Source organism: Aythya fuligula, chromosome 1, assembly GCF_009819795.1.
Source record: "Aythya fuligula isolate bAytFul2 chromosome 1, bAytFul2.pri, whole genome shotgun sequence".
NCBI classification, from domain to species: Eukaryota; Metazoa; Chordata; class Aves; order Anseriformes; family Anatidae; genus Aythya; species Aythya fuligula.
The window spans coordinates 85,092,217-85,109,012 of NC_045559.1; the positions used below are offsets into that span (position 1 = coordinate 85,092,217).

The 16,796-nt window shown below is 44.9% G+C and overlaps 1 protein-coding gene across 2 annotated transcripts in view; it reads left to right on the top strand.

Moving 5' to 3' along the window:
* GSK3B (glycogen synthase kinase 3 beta) overlaps positions 1-16,796 on the top strand; it is a 127,535-nt gene that overhangs the window by 55,453 nt on the left and 55,286 nt on the right. For both annotated transcript variants that reach the window (XM_032196400.1, XM_032196408.1), the window contains exon 3: positions 14,326-14,409. In XM_032196400.1, the coding sequence (XP_032052291.1) occupies positions 14,326-14,409 (84 nt within the window). The remainder of the gene's footprint in view (positions 1-14,325; positions 14,410-16,796) is intronic.

The following is a 16,796-nucleotide window of genomic DNA, read 5'->3' on the forward strand; positions in this document are numbered from 1 at the left end:
AGCTTTAGGGGTCTTGTAGCAAAGGAAATGCTCACCAGTTACTAAAGGCAATAGGCAGTGCCCACTGCTGCTCTGGAAAGTTAGCACCAAGCCACGAGAAAATAATGAAAGGAAGCTATTTTAAATGTTTTGTCAGGCCTCTGTAGTGCAGAGACAGAGGCGCTTCAGACTCTGTAGGGCATATTCTGGAATTAGCAACACTGCCAGTTTTTCCTGTGACTTGGATGCTTCCTGTTCCTGGGTACGACTGAGAAGATGAGATGTGAGTGACAAACAGGCTTATTTTTAGGCTGCGTGATACAAGGAATCACTTTTCTGCTATTTTACGTAGGGCTTTTTTGAGGAAAGTTTTCTGTCCTTCTGAGGTCATTCCTGCATGTTTTCTGTCGGCATTGTGCAGGGAAGTTTGGCAAGTCCAAGGCTAAATTTAAGGATGAGAGAGACAATGAGGTTTTGTTGGATGGCCTTGACTTCTGTATGATCTACTGCAGGAAGTTAAGCTGGGTCTGAATTTTATTTGAAGGACTTTGTAAGATTAGGGCCATGTAGTAACCCAAAATAAGAAATAACTCATGGAAAGATGATGAGAAACTTACTCCACTAAGGAAAATCCTATTTATTGATGCTTTTGTGTTGCGTTGATACTTGTTTTAAAATACAGGGAGTGATGCCAGTAAAGAGGTGGTCATGAATTCATACTGGTTTTTGGGCAGGTGAAAAGAAGGTTCCCACTCAAAATCCATTTCTGCTTCTTCAGAGTGAGATTCGAGGTGTGGCGTATCATATTTTTAAATGCATGTTACAAACCCTTAACTAAGTAGAACTCAGTCTCCTTTCTTCAGGGTGGGTTTTTGTTTGTGGAGCCTGGAAGAGTGAACTGGGATGAGTAACCAAGGCTCCTATATGTGTCATGATGCAAATACCCGGGCTATACATATCTATATTCCCTAGTTCTTCTAAAATTTGAAGCCCAGCCTAATTGTTACAGACCCAACAAAGGTGTTCATTCCACCTCTTGGTTTGTGATGTTCCTTTGAAAGCCCCGGCCTGGTAGTTAGGGTGCTGAGTACTCAGCTCACCAGTCAAAATACAAACAGCCCGGCTGAGTCACTGCAGCATAACAATGCATATGTAAAAGAACAGCTGGATCTGATTTTGATTTTTTAATTCGAGAGGCACTCTGATGTCAGAGAGCTAGATTGTACTTCCCTTCCCTTTTTTTTCCCCTCTAAATTTCTCCAGTTGAGGAGGACAGACTATCTGACTCGATGTCTTTTTAAGATTCATCTGCTTCTGTGTTTACTCATTTGAAGATACGTCTGAGGATCTGTTCATCAGACCGAGCTCGCTGGCCCTTGTGCATTCATTTGAGTGTAATGTCACCAGAAAACTGACTCATAAAGGTTGTACCAAGTTTTTTGGACTCGAAAACAGGCACCTCATTGATACTAGACAGCTGTAACAGTGCAAGCATGGTGACTGATTGTAAATGAAAGTTAGTAAGAAGCAAGTGTGCAAGCATGGAAATTGGCACAGGAAAGTTTGCTGCTCCAAAACCTACTGCGTGGGCTAAGTATTGGTAGGAGGATTCGGTTCAACGTTGTGCGTGGATGTACTTGTTTCTCCTTTCTGACCTTGAGCAACTGTGTGAGCACATTTCAGATCGAGTCTGACCGGGAGCAACAGGATGTAGAGCAGGGAATCTGAGGTGAGCCCAAATTTCTGAACAATTCCTAAGGACAAATACTTACTGCTTTCCTTTGCGGTGCTCTGCTGGACGTACTTTTTAAAATAGTGAGCAATTCTGAGTTATAAAATTATAAGGTGGTAAGAGCTGATAATTTATAGTTAAGGCAATGACATAATGTATTTTAAACCTACAGATTTTATATACATACATATATATATGTGTGTGTGCTTTATTATTTTTAGGTTAGATTCTTCTGTCAGTGCAACATCACAGTAAACTGTACTAGAATTACATTTCTGAGAGACCTGGGGCTTCCTTGATTACACGAGGGGTATGAACGCTCCTCACTTGTCATTTAGGTACCTGCAGAAAGCAACAGCATGAGAGCACAGGAAATAAAAATGCTCTTTCCCCAGAGCGCTAGAAACCACAGTAGGTGATTGGAGTCAGCATTTGAAGAGCCAGAGCAAATAGTCAAGGACTTGGTACAATGCATGCTTTTTTCTTTTTTTTTTTTTTTTTCTGAAAAGTCAACATAACTTGGGAAAGGGCAGAAAAGGACGTGGTTTGCAGATAATATGATTGATTTCCTCATAGGCAATGACTCTGCATCTGTAACAGTGCATAACAAGCATAAAGGTTAGCTGCTTGCACACGGGGCTAACAGATCTAGTAGGACAAGAAAATAGTATGAGATACTGGAAAACTAGGGCGAGCTGAGGGTTGCCTGGAGTGTCGGAGGCACAACAGGCTCTGTGGACTCGTTGAGCAATTTTTTTTTTGTGGCAGCACGAAGGCCATCAATTAACAGGAAGGATAAGCAGTGCAAGGACTCTTGCTTTGGGTTCACCTGATGAGTATCTCTGGGAAAGGGTCCGCCTTGCTGCTGAGAACATCCCGTCCCCAGCACGTGTGCACTGTGCTGGGTGCAGGCAGTGTAGAAAGGCCCTTCCTGGCGGAGCGCTGGGCTGTGGCATCCTGCCCTACTGGCTCGTCCACATGGATCTTCGTAGAGGTAATGAATCCGTAGGTGACTCGGTGAGTAGATTATGTGCTTTCACGGGGAATTAAGTTCAAGTGAGACCTCTCTGAATTCAGTTGTCCACCTAAACCGGTTGACAGCTTACCTTACCTTCAAGGTTTATTTGAATTAGGTTGTCCCAAACAATCATAACACACAATATGGTGGCTGCGCCCTTATCCGACCTTGTGTGCTGCAAACACTAGCGTGTGTTGGGAGCAGTGCTGTCTTGTCCACGTAAATAGGTAGTGCCACATCTTCAGAGCAAAGCAGCTTTTACTGAAGAGTCTCAGGGCTCTATTTTGCCTGGAGCTTGGTTTTAAAAATCGTGGAAAAGTTCAGTGTGCATGGATGGAGTGAAGAAACAAACCTTAGGCACAGTCCTGCTTCAGTGAGGCAGCTGATAGTGTTTGTTCTCATCTGCAGTGACCACGTTGCTGCCTAATGCTGCTATCAGGAGGGGCTATCCTGAGACAGCTTTTAGCAGCAAAGTTCTCTGCTCTGGCTGTGAAGAACAATATTGCAAACCTTGCTCCCGTGACTGTCCATCTAGAGGCAACCTCTAGGCAGTTGAAGTTGCTGGCACTTGATCTCTGGTCTCTTTGCTTCTGATAACCAAGAGACTCTTCCAGAGCATGCTCATGCTTGAGCACCAACTTCTAGCAGCTGCAGCGCCTATGACATAAGGTATTGTCAAGTAGAAGATATCTTCATTTCCTTAAAAATGGATTAAATTGTTGCTTACTGGGCAAGGGGGCTTCATATCTTCCTTGCTTTTAACACACAATTATAAATAGTTCATGAAATACGATAAAACAAAATCTTAGAGGGACTTTGAGAAAAGTGATATTTACATTGGATTGTAGTTATTTTTTGGAGGCCAATTCTGTAATTCTTCAAAACCCTCAGAACTGTATTTTAAAATGTTCCAGGAGAATACACATAAAACATTATGGAGCAAGTTTAATTTTTCTAGCTCATAAAACTGTCAATAGAAAGCGTTTGGTACAGGAGTGGGTAGGGGAGCACTTGTATCAACTTGTAGAAGCTTTTCTCTTGCCCAGTGGAAGCAATTCAGGAGAAATTTCAGCTTCTCAGGAGCAGCATAGGGCCCATCTTGATACACACTAGGTTCACCTTTCTGTGTGGCAGCTCTCCTTCATTATCGCTGGATAAAAATTACGATCTTCCTGAGCCTAGGAAGAGGAGGATAGTACAAGAGATGGGCTCGTGCAGGTCCCATCACTTTACCCAGGTAGGTGTTTCAGGCTGGCTTTGAAGACAGCTGGTTTTCAGGAAAATGTTGTAACTTGTGCACATCCCCATTGGTCTGTACTGCCTTGGAAACCTGCACAGTGCTTTCTAGATCAAGTAAAGACTTGCCCATGCCAGGTAGCTTGTGGGAGGTACTGATGCAGATGGAAGTCAGTGCATTTTTTGTGATTTCTCATACAGTTATTGAGTAACACCCACACTCTAGTTTTAAGGGGAGCCTCTTCCAGTGCCTCACCACCCTCACAGTAAAGAATTCTTCCTAACATCCAGTCTACATCTCCCCTTTTTTAGTTTAAAACTATTCCACTTTATCTACCATTACCTGCCCAAGTAAAAAGTTGCTCCCCATCTTTTTTATAAGCCCCCTGTAAGTATTGAAAGGCTGCAATGGTCTTTTTAGACCATTTTCTTCAGGCTGAACACCACCAGCTCTCTCAGCCTGTCTTCATAGGAGAGGTGCTCCAGCCCTCTGAGCATCCTCGTGGCCCTCCTCTGGACCCGCTTCAACAGGCCCAGAGTGAGTTTTGCTGTTAGTAATCTAAACGTTAATGCTGTGGGTATGAAGGGTAACATGTCAAGCAGAGAGTTTCTCTTGAAGAATAAAGTTTCAGCATGGAGATATGGAGCTGCACTATTGCATTTGGAACTGAACATCGCTATTTTTTGATTATCTTCAGTGCTTCCTGTAATCGTAGCTGGTAGCTGAAGAACTTTGTGTTTACCCTTTCCAGTCATCCTCTTTCTGAATGAGTTTTGTCATGCTTAGGTGTACCATAGGATTGCTAAGACAGGAAGGACTTCCCTGTAGAGTGAATCACTGTTGGATTCCCTCCCTCGGTGGAGCGTTGTGATCTTGCAGCTGGCATATAACAGTCCTTAAAAGACTTCTGGTTTCACTGGAAGCTATCACAAATGATCAGGAGATGCTTGGTAGTTTTTTCAGGGCTTTGCTTCAGAAACTTAATCTGAGAGAAGCAGTGGGCCTAGCTTGTTTTGCAGCTGGATGTCACCAAGCTCCACGCGCTTTGTACCTCTGAGTATATCTAGCTTTTTGAATACAGTGCAGAAATACTTCATGACTTTTTCCACTTACTCAAAACTGTGTGTTTTCTATCTGACTGCGAATTTTGAGCAAATAAAAAGTTCATGGTTAAGGAAAATGAGCAGGGCAGCTGGTGAGAAATGTGTAGCGTGGCGGGGACGTTTGCCTTGCCTAGACAAGCCAGTCTAATATGGTTACCTGTGGTGTTTGCAAGATATCTCGGGCCAGGACAGGCGCCCTGTCTGTCTTGGTTGTTTCATGTTCAGTTTCCTGATGTGATAGCTAAAATACGATCAATGGGATTTTTTTCCCGTCTGTTTGTGTAATGGATACAGGATGATTTTGGCTTTTTGGAGTAGGTGTAAACGCCTGTGCTCCCATCAATCTCTCTCACGTACATTTGATAGTTCAGTGCTTCAGAATACGGGGCTGGGCAGAGTAAAACATACGCTGTGGCTTCCTGGAAAAACACACTTGTGTGGGTTGTTCTGTATGCTACAGGTAAATCCAAGTGCATTTTTCACAGTGCAGCATTATGAAGTGCCAAGACTGAGAGAAGACCATCCTTGCTGTGCCTGCAGTTCACTGACTTACTCATCACAGAGCTTTTCCCTTCTGTAACCAGTGAGGCAAGGGTCTGGAAGATGAGCCTCCTCTCCTTACCCAGCACCAGTTCGTCCCCGCAGCACCTCGTTTCTACATGGGAGACCTGCAGGCAGTCACCTAGCAGAGGCCAGATCATGTGTATGCGTAAGGGTTGGGATGAGGTGGTGCAATACAATATCAAAAGCAGGGAGCAAATGATTGTCCCCTGAAAATGAAAAACGAGATCTTAGAGTGGGAAGTACACGGCAGCAAGGTCAGTGCAGGGTTTTGCAACTTGCACTGCTGATAACAGCGAATTTTTTTTGTGAAGTTACCTCATGAGAATCTCCTCTTATGTTGTAGGATAAACACGAGAGGATGCATTGTCCATTGAAAAGGTGGCAGGTGGTTTAGGAAACACTTCCCTACGTGATCGATGTGACTGACCATTGCACAAAATCACAATGTTACTGAGGCTCCGTGCTTCGCAAATACATTTTTGAAAATAGGTAACAGGCATCACATGGGAAGTTAAACATCAGTGCCTTCAGGTTTTTGGGTCCCAGGTGACTGGGAACTACTTCTTTGAGTCTTCCTTGGAAGCATCAGATCTGATAGATGGTGTTGATGTGGTGCCCAGGTTGTCTTTGTTTCCTTAGCTTCTTATCAGCAAGGCCAGCCAGCGGAGGCCTGACAGACCAGGAGATGAAGGCCCAGCAGGTGGGATGAGCCTGGGGCTCGTCTCCTGCCCTGCCACAGCTTGCAACCCGCTGCCAGCGCCGAGCTCGCCGTGTGGGAAGCGTGGAGCTGGTGAGTCAGGCGGCGTCTGACGCGCCGCGCGCTCCCCGGCCTGGCCGCAGGGCAGGGACCTGGGCGTGGGGAGCCGGAGCGGCTGCCGGCCGTGAATCAGGGCCTGTAGGCTGCCCGGCCCTTGCAACACGCCGCTCAGACGTGGCTTGTGACACTCGCCCCGGGGCAGGCTTAAATTCGGAGCCTCCTCCTCACGCTCAGGAGGAAGGGAAGCAGCCGAGCCGATCGACTTCCTGCCTTTGTTGCTCCGGCTCCCTGGACTTGGCCCTTGGGGGATTTTGAACTTGGGTTCCCATCAGGTGATGGTGTAGGAAGCGTGCTGCTCCACATTTGGAGAGATGGGGCAAAGCATTTCACAGAATCACAGAATTTCTAGGTTGGAGGAGACCTCAAGATCATCGAGTCCAACCTCTGACCTAACGCTAGCAGTCCCCACTAAACCATATCCCTAAGCTCTACATCTAAACGTCTTTTGAAGACTTCCAGGGATGGTGACTCCACCACTTCCCTGGGCAGCCTGTTCCAATGCCTAACAACCCTTTCAGTAAAGAAGTTCTTCCTAACATCCAACCTAAAACTCCCCTGGCGAATTTCTACCTGCTCCTTGCTTTCTGTGTAGTGCACAGTGGCGAATCTACCTGTGGCACTTCTAACTCTTCTTATAAAAAGCATGCTTTGCTATGCAAGTAGTCACCAAAAGCTATTCCTCTTCTCCATACTGCCTCTTTTGGGGGAATTTAGACTAGAAGTGAATGCGAAGGTTTCCTAATATTTGCATTTCGGTGCCGTGCTGCCCTTTCACCCAAGGAAATGATTTCTTGAAAAACACGACAGCTGGAAGGGCGCTAGTGCTGACTCAGGGGAAAAAAAAAAAAAAATCCAAAGCCAGAAATCTGACAACCCATTTTTACCAAATGTGAACGCTAACTCGTCTAGGAGCTTGTAGTGGATTTGTACTTTGACATAGTTGGCTTTCTCTTTGACGTGATAGATCTCTCGCATCCAGCAAAAGGTCAACCCATGGAATTGTTTCACAGCTACAGGAGGAAAGTGCTCCTGCTGTTTAGGATGAAAAATACATATTTGAGGAAGCTTGAATTGCTTTTGTATATAAAACTCTGAAGTTTTGAAATGGTCCTATATACACATTGCTGCTATCTAAGATTTGGTAGGGTGTGTATTATCTTAGGCACGCTTATCTCACACCTGATACTCACGGGTGGAGGTTTAAAATATAGCAGTAACAAGTGCCGGGGCTTGCTGATGACCAATTCACCAAACGAGGAGCTGGGGAACCCTCCAGGAGTTTGGGAGAAGAGCTGTTTTGTGTATGTGTGTGAGGCACAGGCTCTTAAGTCCCTGTTTTAGGTTCAGTGCTGGAGCGGTGACCTGGTTTCCCCCCGGAGGAGGAGCTGCCCAGTCTCCCTTTGAGTTGAGCGGCGAGTGGTTAACCTTTCCAAAGCTCGGTCATCTGGGAGCTCATTATTAAGACTCGCGCTTCTGAAAGATTTAATTCTGCTTGGCAAATAATCATCTGAAGGCAGCTAATTCCACTCACCAGTTAAACTCCCTCTCTGCTCGCAGCTCGGTCTTCACCCCTTGCTTCCCGTTCTTGCATCCTTGGGTTTGGATGCTTCCTCCAAGTTCTTAGGGAGTCAGAAACTTTCATTTGGGTTGAAGTTTAAAACCCCTAATCACTTCTAATATCAAGCATCTTCTGCTGTGTAGAAATAGTCTGAGACAAAGAACACGTAAACACTGGAGGCAGCACTTACCTGTTCCCAAAAAAATAAAAAAAAACAACGACCATGCGAATTTTTTTGTTTTGCAAGTCCTTTGCAATCTGTTTGCATGCAGCGTCTGCTGCATCATAGGTAAGCGAAGGCCAAGAGTAATAAAACGTTTCATTAATGTTTAATAGCATAGTGATTAGCAACTCAGCAAATGTCTTATGCCCGTGGGAGATTGAAACTTATTTGATTAATAGATTAATTGCAACCTGTTCCGGTTGTGATTGCAGGTGTAACTTGCCGTGGATGTTGCAGACTCCCTGAGGACTGATGGTATAGGCATGCTTTACGTTTTGTTTCTTCTCCTGGTTGAAGAGTTAAAAATCAAAATATGAGAAAAATCCGCGACCTGCTCCTATGAAAGGAAGATGATTTTTACTGTCAGTTTTTCAACAAGAGTTGCTCTGTGCTATCTCAGAAAAAGGATGGCTATTATCCCTGAAAGCATAGGGCTGCCTTTCAGAAAGTGCGCTCTCTTTCAATTATTCTCCTTCCTGCACTTTCTTATTTCAGTGTTATAATGGGCTTGAACCAGCTCTCTGAATTCCAGAGCTAGCTCTATTTTGCCCACTTTTATCGGGGGTACGCTGTAATTCCTGCTGCATCACCCCTGGCAGGGCACAATAGGCGCCGCAGGATTGAAATGCAGAACTCAGCCGTTCATCAGGTCACAAGATTCGAAACAACCACTTGAAAATGATTAATTGAATTTCAGGTTGTGGTCTAAAAGGGACACGGGGCTGTAAATCAGTTTCTGTTCCAAGTTCGGTCTCGAGCTTCCTGAGCTGGCAGGAATGTAGAAATGGTATTAAAGCCTCGGAGAGGCTCTCAAACTCTGCTCCCATTCAGAGGGGGCCGCAAGGAGCTAACGAAGAATTTGGCTTCTGCCCTTCAATTAACCGCTGAGATGCGGGCAGGAAGTGAAGGAAGAGTCAGAATATTTCTTCTGTTCTCCCAAGGGACTGAGGCCTGTTGTGTGCTCTCTGAAGAACAAAAACAAGCAGTTTCTGTTTCTACTCACAGGAAAAAGTGCAACAACCAGCTAAGGCTGAAGCTCTCCATCTAGGGACTGTCCTGTGCTGGCAAGAGCAGGCTGGAGATGACATGAAATGGTACCCTGAGACACAGAAGGGGTGCGTGGGGCAATGGGCAGGCTGGCCCTTTGCAAGGAGGGCTGCAATGCTTGAGTTTTTCAGGGGGCAGTAATGCAGTGAAAATAGCGGGCAGGGTGGCAGCGAGGTGCGTGTTGGTGTCTCAGCTTTTCATCCAGCGTGCTTTCTGGCAGCTCCCTCATAACCACGTGGCGGAGGGGTAATCCTCCTGATTTTCGGCAGGTCGATGAAATCTAGCCTGTATTTAAGGCACCCGGGCTGCTTTTTGCTTCTTCAGTTTCCATCAGGCTGCGGTAAATCCTGTGCTGCACGCCTTTCCCAATCAGCCGTGGACCAGCACTAACGGGGGGTGGTGGTTGTGGCAGAAGGGTTTCTTTTGAACCTAGGTCTGCCCGTGTTGGAAATTGGCTGTGACCAGCAGGAAGAGGAAGGCTGGGGGATTGCCTTAATCCACGCCTGAAATGTAAGGGAGGAGAGCTGTGATCCCTGCTGGCGCTTCTCACGGCTTGAAATTGCTTGACCACAAAATAGGCTTGTGATGGGTGGCTAGCTACTGATGGCTGGCATGGGCAGATCCCATCGTCTGTCTGTAGAAGGAAGATAATTCTGGGAGCCCCGGAATAATTCCTGTCGCTATTTTGGTAACAGCAAGACAGTGTTCAAAGGAGCCTTGTGACTGGCGGCGTTTGAAATGTGTGTTTGGAGGAATGGCCCAGGCAGCTTCAGGAATTTTTAGAGAAGGAAAAGTGCACCTTTTAATTTGCAGTCGGTCCAGCCAAGCTTGTGATGCACCAGACATGTTATGATCAGAGATTTACTAATGATATTAGCGAAAACACGCTGATCTTGATGATCCCACTACCTCGTGGTAACCTCTGTGGTACCACGGGAGGCTGATGTGAAGCACGACAGCTTCCCCTGTGGCGTTTTGTCGTGGGATGTCTTCAGAAGCTGAGCCTAGGAGGTATGGCTTAAACATTGGGCAGTCCTCTCTGCCGGGCATCCAGCGTGGCTGACTAGGATCACGTTGGGAGGTCTATGTGCTTGGAGTCTGGCTTTTTCCCTGTGGTGAGAGATGGACAGGGTAGCAGGGCTTCTTTCAGCTCTGGGAAAATGCTTTGCATCTCTCAGGGTCTCAGCCTGATCCCATTCTCTAGGCAGGTTCAGCAGTGCAGCAGGTGAACGTGAGTGGAGGTGACTAACCAGTCAGGCTGTTCAAGTGGAACAGGAAAAAAGGCAGGGGAAAAAAGAGGAGGGGAAAAAAAAAAAAAAAGCCTCGAGGCATCATCATCGCCTTCATGCCTCCTGCTGGAAACTCTGCTTTGCTCATGACCCCCCTGCTCCAGTGCATCACTACAAAAACCTTGACAGGAGAACAAGAAGCATGGGAGAGTGGAGAAAATCACGGAAGAAGCAGAAGAAATGACGAAGCTAGTAATGTGAGAGACATCAGAGGAGGGTTATGTATGCCGAGAAATCTGGATCTACCTGTGCTGCGTCGCTCTGTGTGTAATGCCAGACTTCACGTGACAGTTGCCCTCCATTTCACGTTTCCAAGCTGAGAGAAGAATGAGGCGTGTTGAGCTTGAATATCCAAAGGCATTGCCCCCAAAAGAACGAAAAACTAGTTCAAAGAATGCAAAAACGAGAAGTTGTTTTAGTTGCTGGTCTTATTTTAAGCAAGAAGGATATTGTTGAAGTTGTTTGTTGAACTAGGTTGGTATTTTATACCTGAAAAATAATGGAAAGCCTTTCCATCTTCCTCTCGAGAGGACAAGGGGTGTGCAGTCCTAAGCGGTCACAAGAACCAGGTCATATCCTTGGTGTGACATGAGGCAAAAAATTCAAGTTTATAGCTTTTCCCATTTCATCTGCTTTGAGCGCCATCCTCAAAGAACCTTGCTGAGACTTCAAACAGTTACTTTGAAAAGAAAAGGGGAAAAAAGGCAAAATACAGCATGCCTTTTAGCTAAGGAGGCTCTGAGGAATTCTTCTCTGAACTGGGTCCAGATGATATTTCTGATATTCTGGGTAGATATAGATCGTGCCACGTTGGCAGAGGCTCTACAAAACTTCTCACCTTCGTTTGCTGTGGGTCAGTTCAGGAAGCTGCAAATCCATTGACACATCAAGTCACCTTTGAAGATTCAGTCATTTTGTGGCATTATTTAAAAAAAAAAAATAATAATAATTCCAGATTAGGGGTGGTAAATAGGAACTGACAGAGCTCTAGAAATCTCTGGATGGGGACAGAATGGCGTGTGTGTGGGGGAGATGGTCATCCTAGTCCTTTATAGCAGATTAAGGTAGTGAGGCAGAAATAATCTCTATTTGGTGGTTTTGTATCAACTGCAGCATTAGCAAATTGTGAGGAATTGGGGTGTAACGTTGGAGAGGAGGCATGAGCCTTCATGCATCAGCTTTACTGGCTGTTGCGTGAAGTTACAAATCTGATGGTATCTTGGCAATCTTTAACCAAATCTTTAACTTTGAGCAACCAGATTATTAATTGGAGAAGTTAATTGGAGAAAAATAGTTCCTAAAAGCATCAGGCTGTGACACAAACATCAGCATCTTCTCTCCCTGCCACATCCACTTGAGCTTTTGTGACCACTGACGTTATTTCCAGCTGTAGCCCCATCAGGAGTGATGATTAAAAGCCAGCTTGGTTTTGACACGGCTGAGGTGGCTGTTTGGCTAAGAGGACAGCAGTTTCATCCCGTCTCGTGCTGGGAGGTAAGATGTAGGTCACTGTGTAACTGGTTTATGAGCTACCCCCAATATCAGCACCGCTTGAAGCGCTGCTCCTTGGGCTGCTGCAGATGGACTGGGTAGGAGCCCAAGGAGAAGGCATCAAAGTGGGCACAGATTGTACTTCTGCTAGGATGAGATACCAGAGGATAAATATAACCTCAGCCTCTCGTTAAAATAACTCCTCCTGATTTTTTCCAGCAGATCCAGTCACCATATACCTTCTATCTTAAGAACACGAAGCCGTAACTTGACTTGGAGCGTATACGTGTATTTTAAGAAGCTAGTAGAGGGATTGCTAAAATATTATTTACACCTACGTGCTTAGTACGTTCGTGTTTCCTCCAGTAATTCCCTGAGATAAAGGGTATTATTACCACCTCACTGTGAGATAGGGAGAAATAAATCATTTGTCTTGCGCCGTGCCATGAGTTGCTGGTGGAACTGAGTGGAGGTGTGGGAACTCCCAGGGTTAGGCTCAGTCCTGCAGGAACAGTTAAGCACTGTAAAAATCCAGTTGGAGAAATCGGTCTCTTGTCACAAGGGGTGTTTCCATGACTGATAGGATCTAGATCCACGCCTGCTTCGTCTTGTTAGTTAAAATCTGCTCCAGGTTTTAAGGTTCCAGCGTGATAGCACTGCCTGAGCTGAGCAGTCACAGGAACGCCAACCACAACTCTCCAAGTTGACTTCTTCTTGGTGATTTCTAATAAAGAATGAGTAAGTGGAGAAGTTTTGAGCTCCTGTTCCTACCAGAAGAGCTCTTATTATAGATGTAAGGTGTGTTGGTGAGGTTATTTGATGAAGCCTGTGTTCCCCTTTTGCAAATCCACCCCATGGGATTTCAGGAGACTCCTGAAAGCCTCAGAGATCTCTACCTGATTTCTTTTTATTTTCTTTTTATTTATCATTCCATCCTTCAGGTCAGAGCAGGTCTGTCTTGGTGCACACCTAGCAGACCTGGCCTTTATTTCCCAAGCCAGACAAGCTCGGGGCCTCGCTCTCCCCTTAACGACTGGCTGGGTAATTGCCAACTGGTAGCCGTGTGAGATGTCGCTCATGGTTGTAAAGAGCTGGATAACACTGAAGTATTTTTTTTCCAGTAAGCTGGTGGCAGGATGAAAGGATTAATGATATTCCAGCCTATCTAACACCTCTTTTTTTTAAGGCGACGTGGCTTAGGGGAATTAAAAGCAGACTTTGTGGCTGTGTTCGCAGGAGAAGCTCCGTGTGGTTCTTGCAGAGCTCCTTAAGCCTCGCTAGTAGGTCTTAGTTTTGTGCATCAAAGCTAGAAGCTCCCTAATTTGTTTAGGGCTCGGTTGCAGTGGGTATTGCAGGAAAGTTGCCGGTTGATTACGTATGTAATGAACTGATTCTGTTTTAACATTTATTTTTTTTTCAGATTGATATAAAATGGGAAAATAGCCTTATTTTCTCCGCCCACATCTAGTTTAACCTTGGTTGAACAAAAGTGGGAATTGAGTTCCCTTCTCAACGACGCGTCTTTTTGTTGATACTGCAAAGAATCTGGCAAGGGAAGTGCTCTTCCATCACAAACCTGTTTTGCAGGGTGGAGGAGGCGAGGTGTGTAGGTGGAAACGTTATGTTTGCTTTTACAGTGTTCAAGGGGAAAGGCTGCTAACTATTCTAGCTGGTAGCTCCTATTACTGTAAGATCAGAAAATAAAAATGCAAAGTTAATGTTTTCTTGCCTTTTGCCACTGCAGCTTTGATGATATGAGTAGGTAACTACTGGGTTTCGCAGAGGATTTGTGGGCCTTTGTTTAGGGAGAAAATGCACTCAGAGATGTTGATACTCTCAGTGGTAAGGTACTTGGAAGACTAATCAGCTGTGATCCTTCCAACAAGAAAGCTGTTGCATCTTTCCACCTTCCTGTTCTTTGGCTCCTTCGTTTGTCAGCTGCTACATCTGAAGGTTAAGGTATTAATTGCAGTTCTCTGCTTCTTGAGAGAAGAGGTGTGGTTTAACCCAGCAGGCAGCTAAGCACAACACAGCCGTTCACTCACTCCCCCAATTTGGGACGGGGGAGAGCATCGGGTAAAGGTAAAACTGGGCTGAGATAAAGACAGTTTGATGGGACAGAAAAGGAAGGGAAAAGTAATAAAGAATCACAAAGCAAGTGATGCACGATGCAGTTGCTCACCAACAGCTGACTGATGCCTGGACAAACCCGAAGCTGGGGTTTTCTAATTGTTTCCTAATTGTTTGCTTTTCTTTTCATTTTTCAGAACCGAGAGCTCCAGATTATGAGAAAGCTGGATCATTGTAACATTGTCCGATTGCGTTATTTCTTCTACTCCAGTGGTGAGAAGGTAAGGATGAAAACCAGGAAAATGCCTCCTAGTAACAATCTGGGCCAGAGTGAGCTGTTTCAATTTATAGTGACAAGAAAGAGTGCAACCTGCCAATGCTGAGAAAACACTGTTGTGGTACTAAGCAGGTTGGTTTGGAGCAGATCTTTTTCTTTACAGAAGTGAGGTGGTGTATGAGGAGTAGTGTTATTAGCGTAGCAGAACAAAATACATTTGGATACACTCTCCCTCTTCTTGAATTCAGTTAAACACAGCAGAGCTTTATCTGCACTTTCTAGCACTACCTTTCTGTAAGAACAGATGTTTTCTAGGATTCAGTGTTAAGCTCTCTAGATTTATAGCAACTATGTGATGTTTCCCAAACCCAGTCTCTGTATGTCTCTGTCCCATTTCTTTGTGTGTCTCTACCATATACAAACTAAGCTTCAAAATCAGAGGGGGAAAAAAAAGTATGATCACATGATTGCAGCATTTCTCAGAATGTTTATACACCAGAGGGAGGAGCAGATAGCAGGATTTAATAAATCTCAAGAAGGAGGTGCTGCCATGTGTTTTCTTTCAAAATGCTCTTTATTTTTCTTTGAAAGGGAGTACAAGATTTTATTTTAATGTGAAGTTACTGGAGAGTTCAGGGTGGAGCGGGCATCAAGCTGGCATTTGGTCCAACCTCATTTGTAAAGCAGGGTTACCCTTGAGGTTGTCCCCTTTTCCCTCTCCTTCCCCCCCAAAAAATCTGTCTGGCTTACGTGGGAGTTAGTTTATTAACACTGGGAGGTAGGGAGTGAGGCTAGATGACCTTCTGAAATACCTCTGGTCTCTTTTGTATATCTATATAGCTATAAATATTTATATAAATTATTAAAATAATTTGGATAACTGTTGTAATTTACCATTTTATAAGCAGATCGTATCCTCAGTTGCCTTCAGATGCTGGTACACCTGTGTCTGTGCTAAAAAGCACTGTGTACCTGAGCTGATAGCAGTAGGAAGGCTTACACCATGTGGGTTGGCAGAATGGGAGAGGCAAACCACTTGGTGGCCATTGCCCCTTGTCTCCAGCAGCTAGGGAAGGAGCTGACGCCTCCAAGATGAGCTTTTTTTTGGGGGTGGGGAGAGTCACGCCTTCATCTTTCTCTCCCCTACAATTCCCTGGCAAGCATTTACAGTTTGATACGTACTTCTGGTGGTAGTGCAGTAGAAGTGTTTTGTTGTTATTATATTGTGACCCTTTGGCACGTAACCAGAAATTATAAGAACAGAAACACTGAGAAGGAGGGCTTGGTTATGGATTCTTTATATATATACATACATATTTTTAAAAGCAGTTTGTAACCTGGCCAGTGGGCAGTAGAATTTCAAGAGGCAAACAGAAGACAACTACCTTATCTATCAGCTTTCAGAAACCTTCTGCAAACAGTGGAAGTGTTAAAACTTGAGAGCAGAGTTCCAGGAGCTCTTCTCTAACAATAATTTAAGTATAAAAACTCTTTTGGAAATCTTTAACTTGTTGTTGAGCTTGTTGACTAGATTTTCCACTTAGCTGCTTCCACTCCACGTGGCTAATTCTTGGCAGAGCTGGCTTTGTTTTTAAAAATGCAGCCTCTGTCCCACAACAAGTGAAGCTTAATGCTTCGGGGAGAGGTTTTCTTCCAAATTCCTCTTCCTCCTCTCTGTTCAGGGCTCTGCTTTGTGCCTTTGAGACTTCCACTACCACCTTCTTGCAAAATGGGACAAATGTGAGCCAGTCCCTAGGGCAAAGGTACGCTCAGCCCAGCGTCAGCAGCGATAATGCTCCTATTCAGGTTGCAAGGTCTCTCTGCAGAACGATACATAATTGGCTTGCGTTTCCACGTTGGCAGCAGCACGTGCAGCTAGCTGCAAATTAGTTCGTCAGCAGCTGGTTGGGAAAAGCTCTAGGTAGTGGCAAGTTGGGGTTCTGAAGCTTGTCTGCTGGGGAGGAGGAATAGCCTCTTTTCTCATGGTTTTGTCAGCTTGGGAAGGAATATTTCATTCAATATTTCATGAATTCCCTTCATCTTATCCTCGTGATCAAGCTGGCTCTTTGGAGAGTGGAAGAAAAGGAGAAAAGTGTAAGTTGGTCTCATTCCAGTCCCATCAGGTAACCAGGAAGGGCACCTAGGAAGCAGTTGCAGATTTAGATGCTAGATACACAAGGCTTTTTGTAAAGTAATTCTTGAAGCCTAGTCCAGTGGGAAGAGTAACGTGAAAGTCCGAGGAAAGTACAGTAGAAAATCGTAGCAGCATAAGTGGGGCTTGAATAGTTCACTGTCTTCATGCAGAATTCAGCATGTAAAGTAAACACAGATTAATAGCAGTGGATTGTTAATTAACCAAAGTCAAGCAATGACGGGAACGTTTCAGAAGTA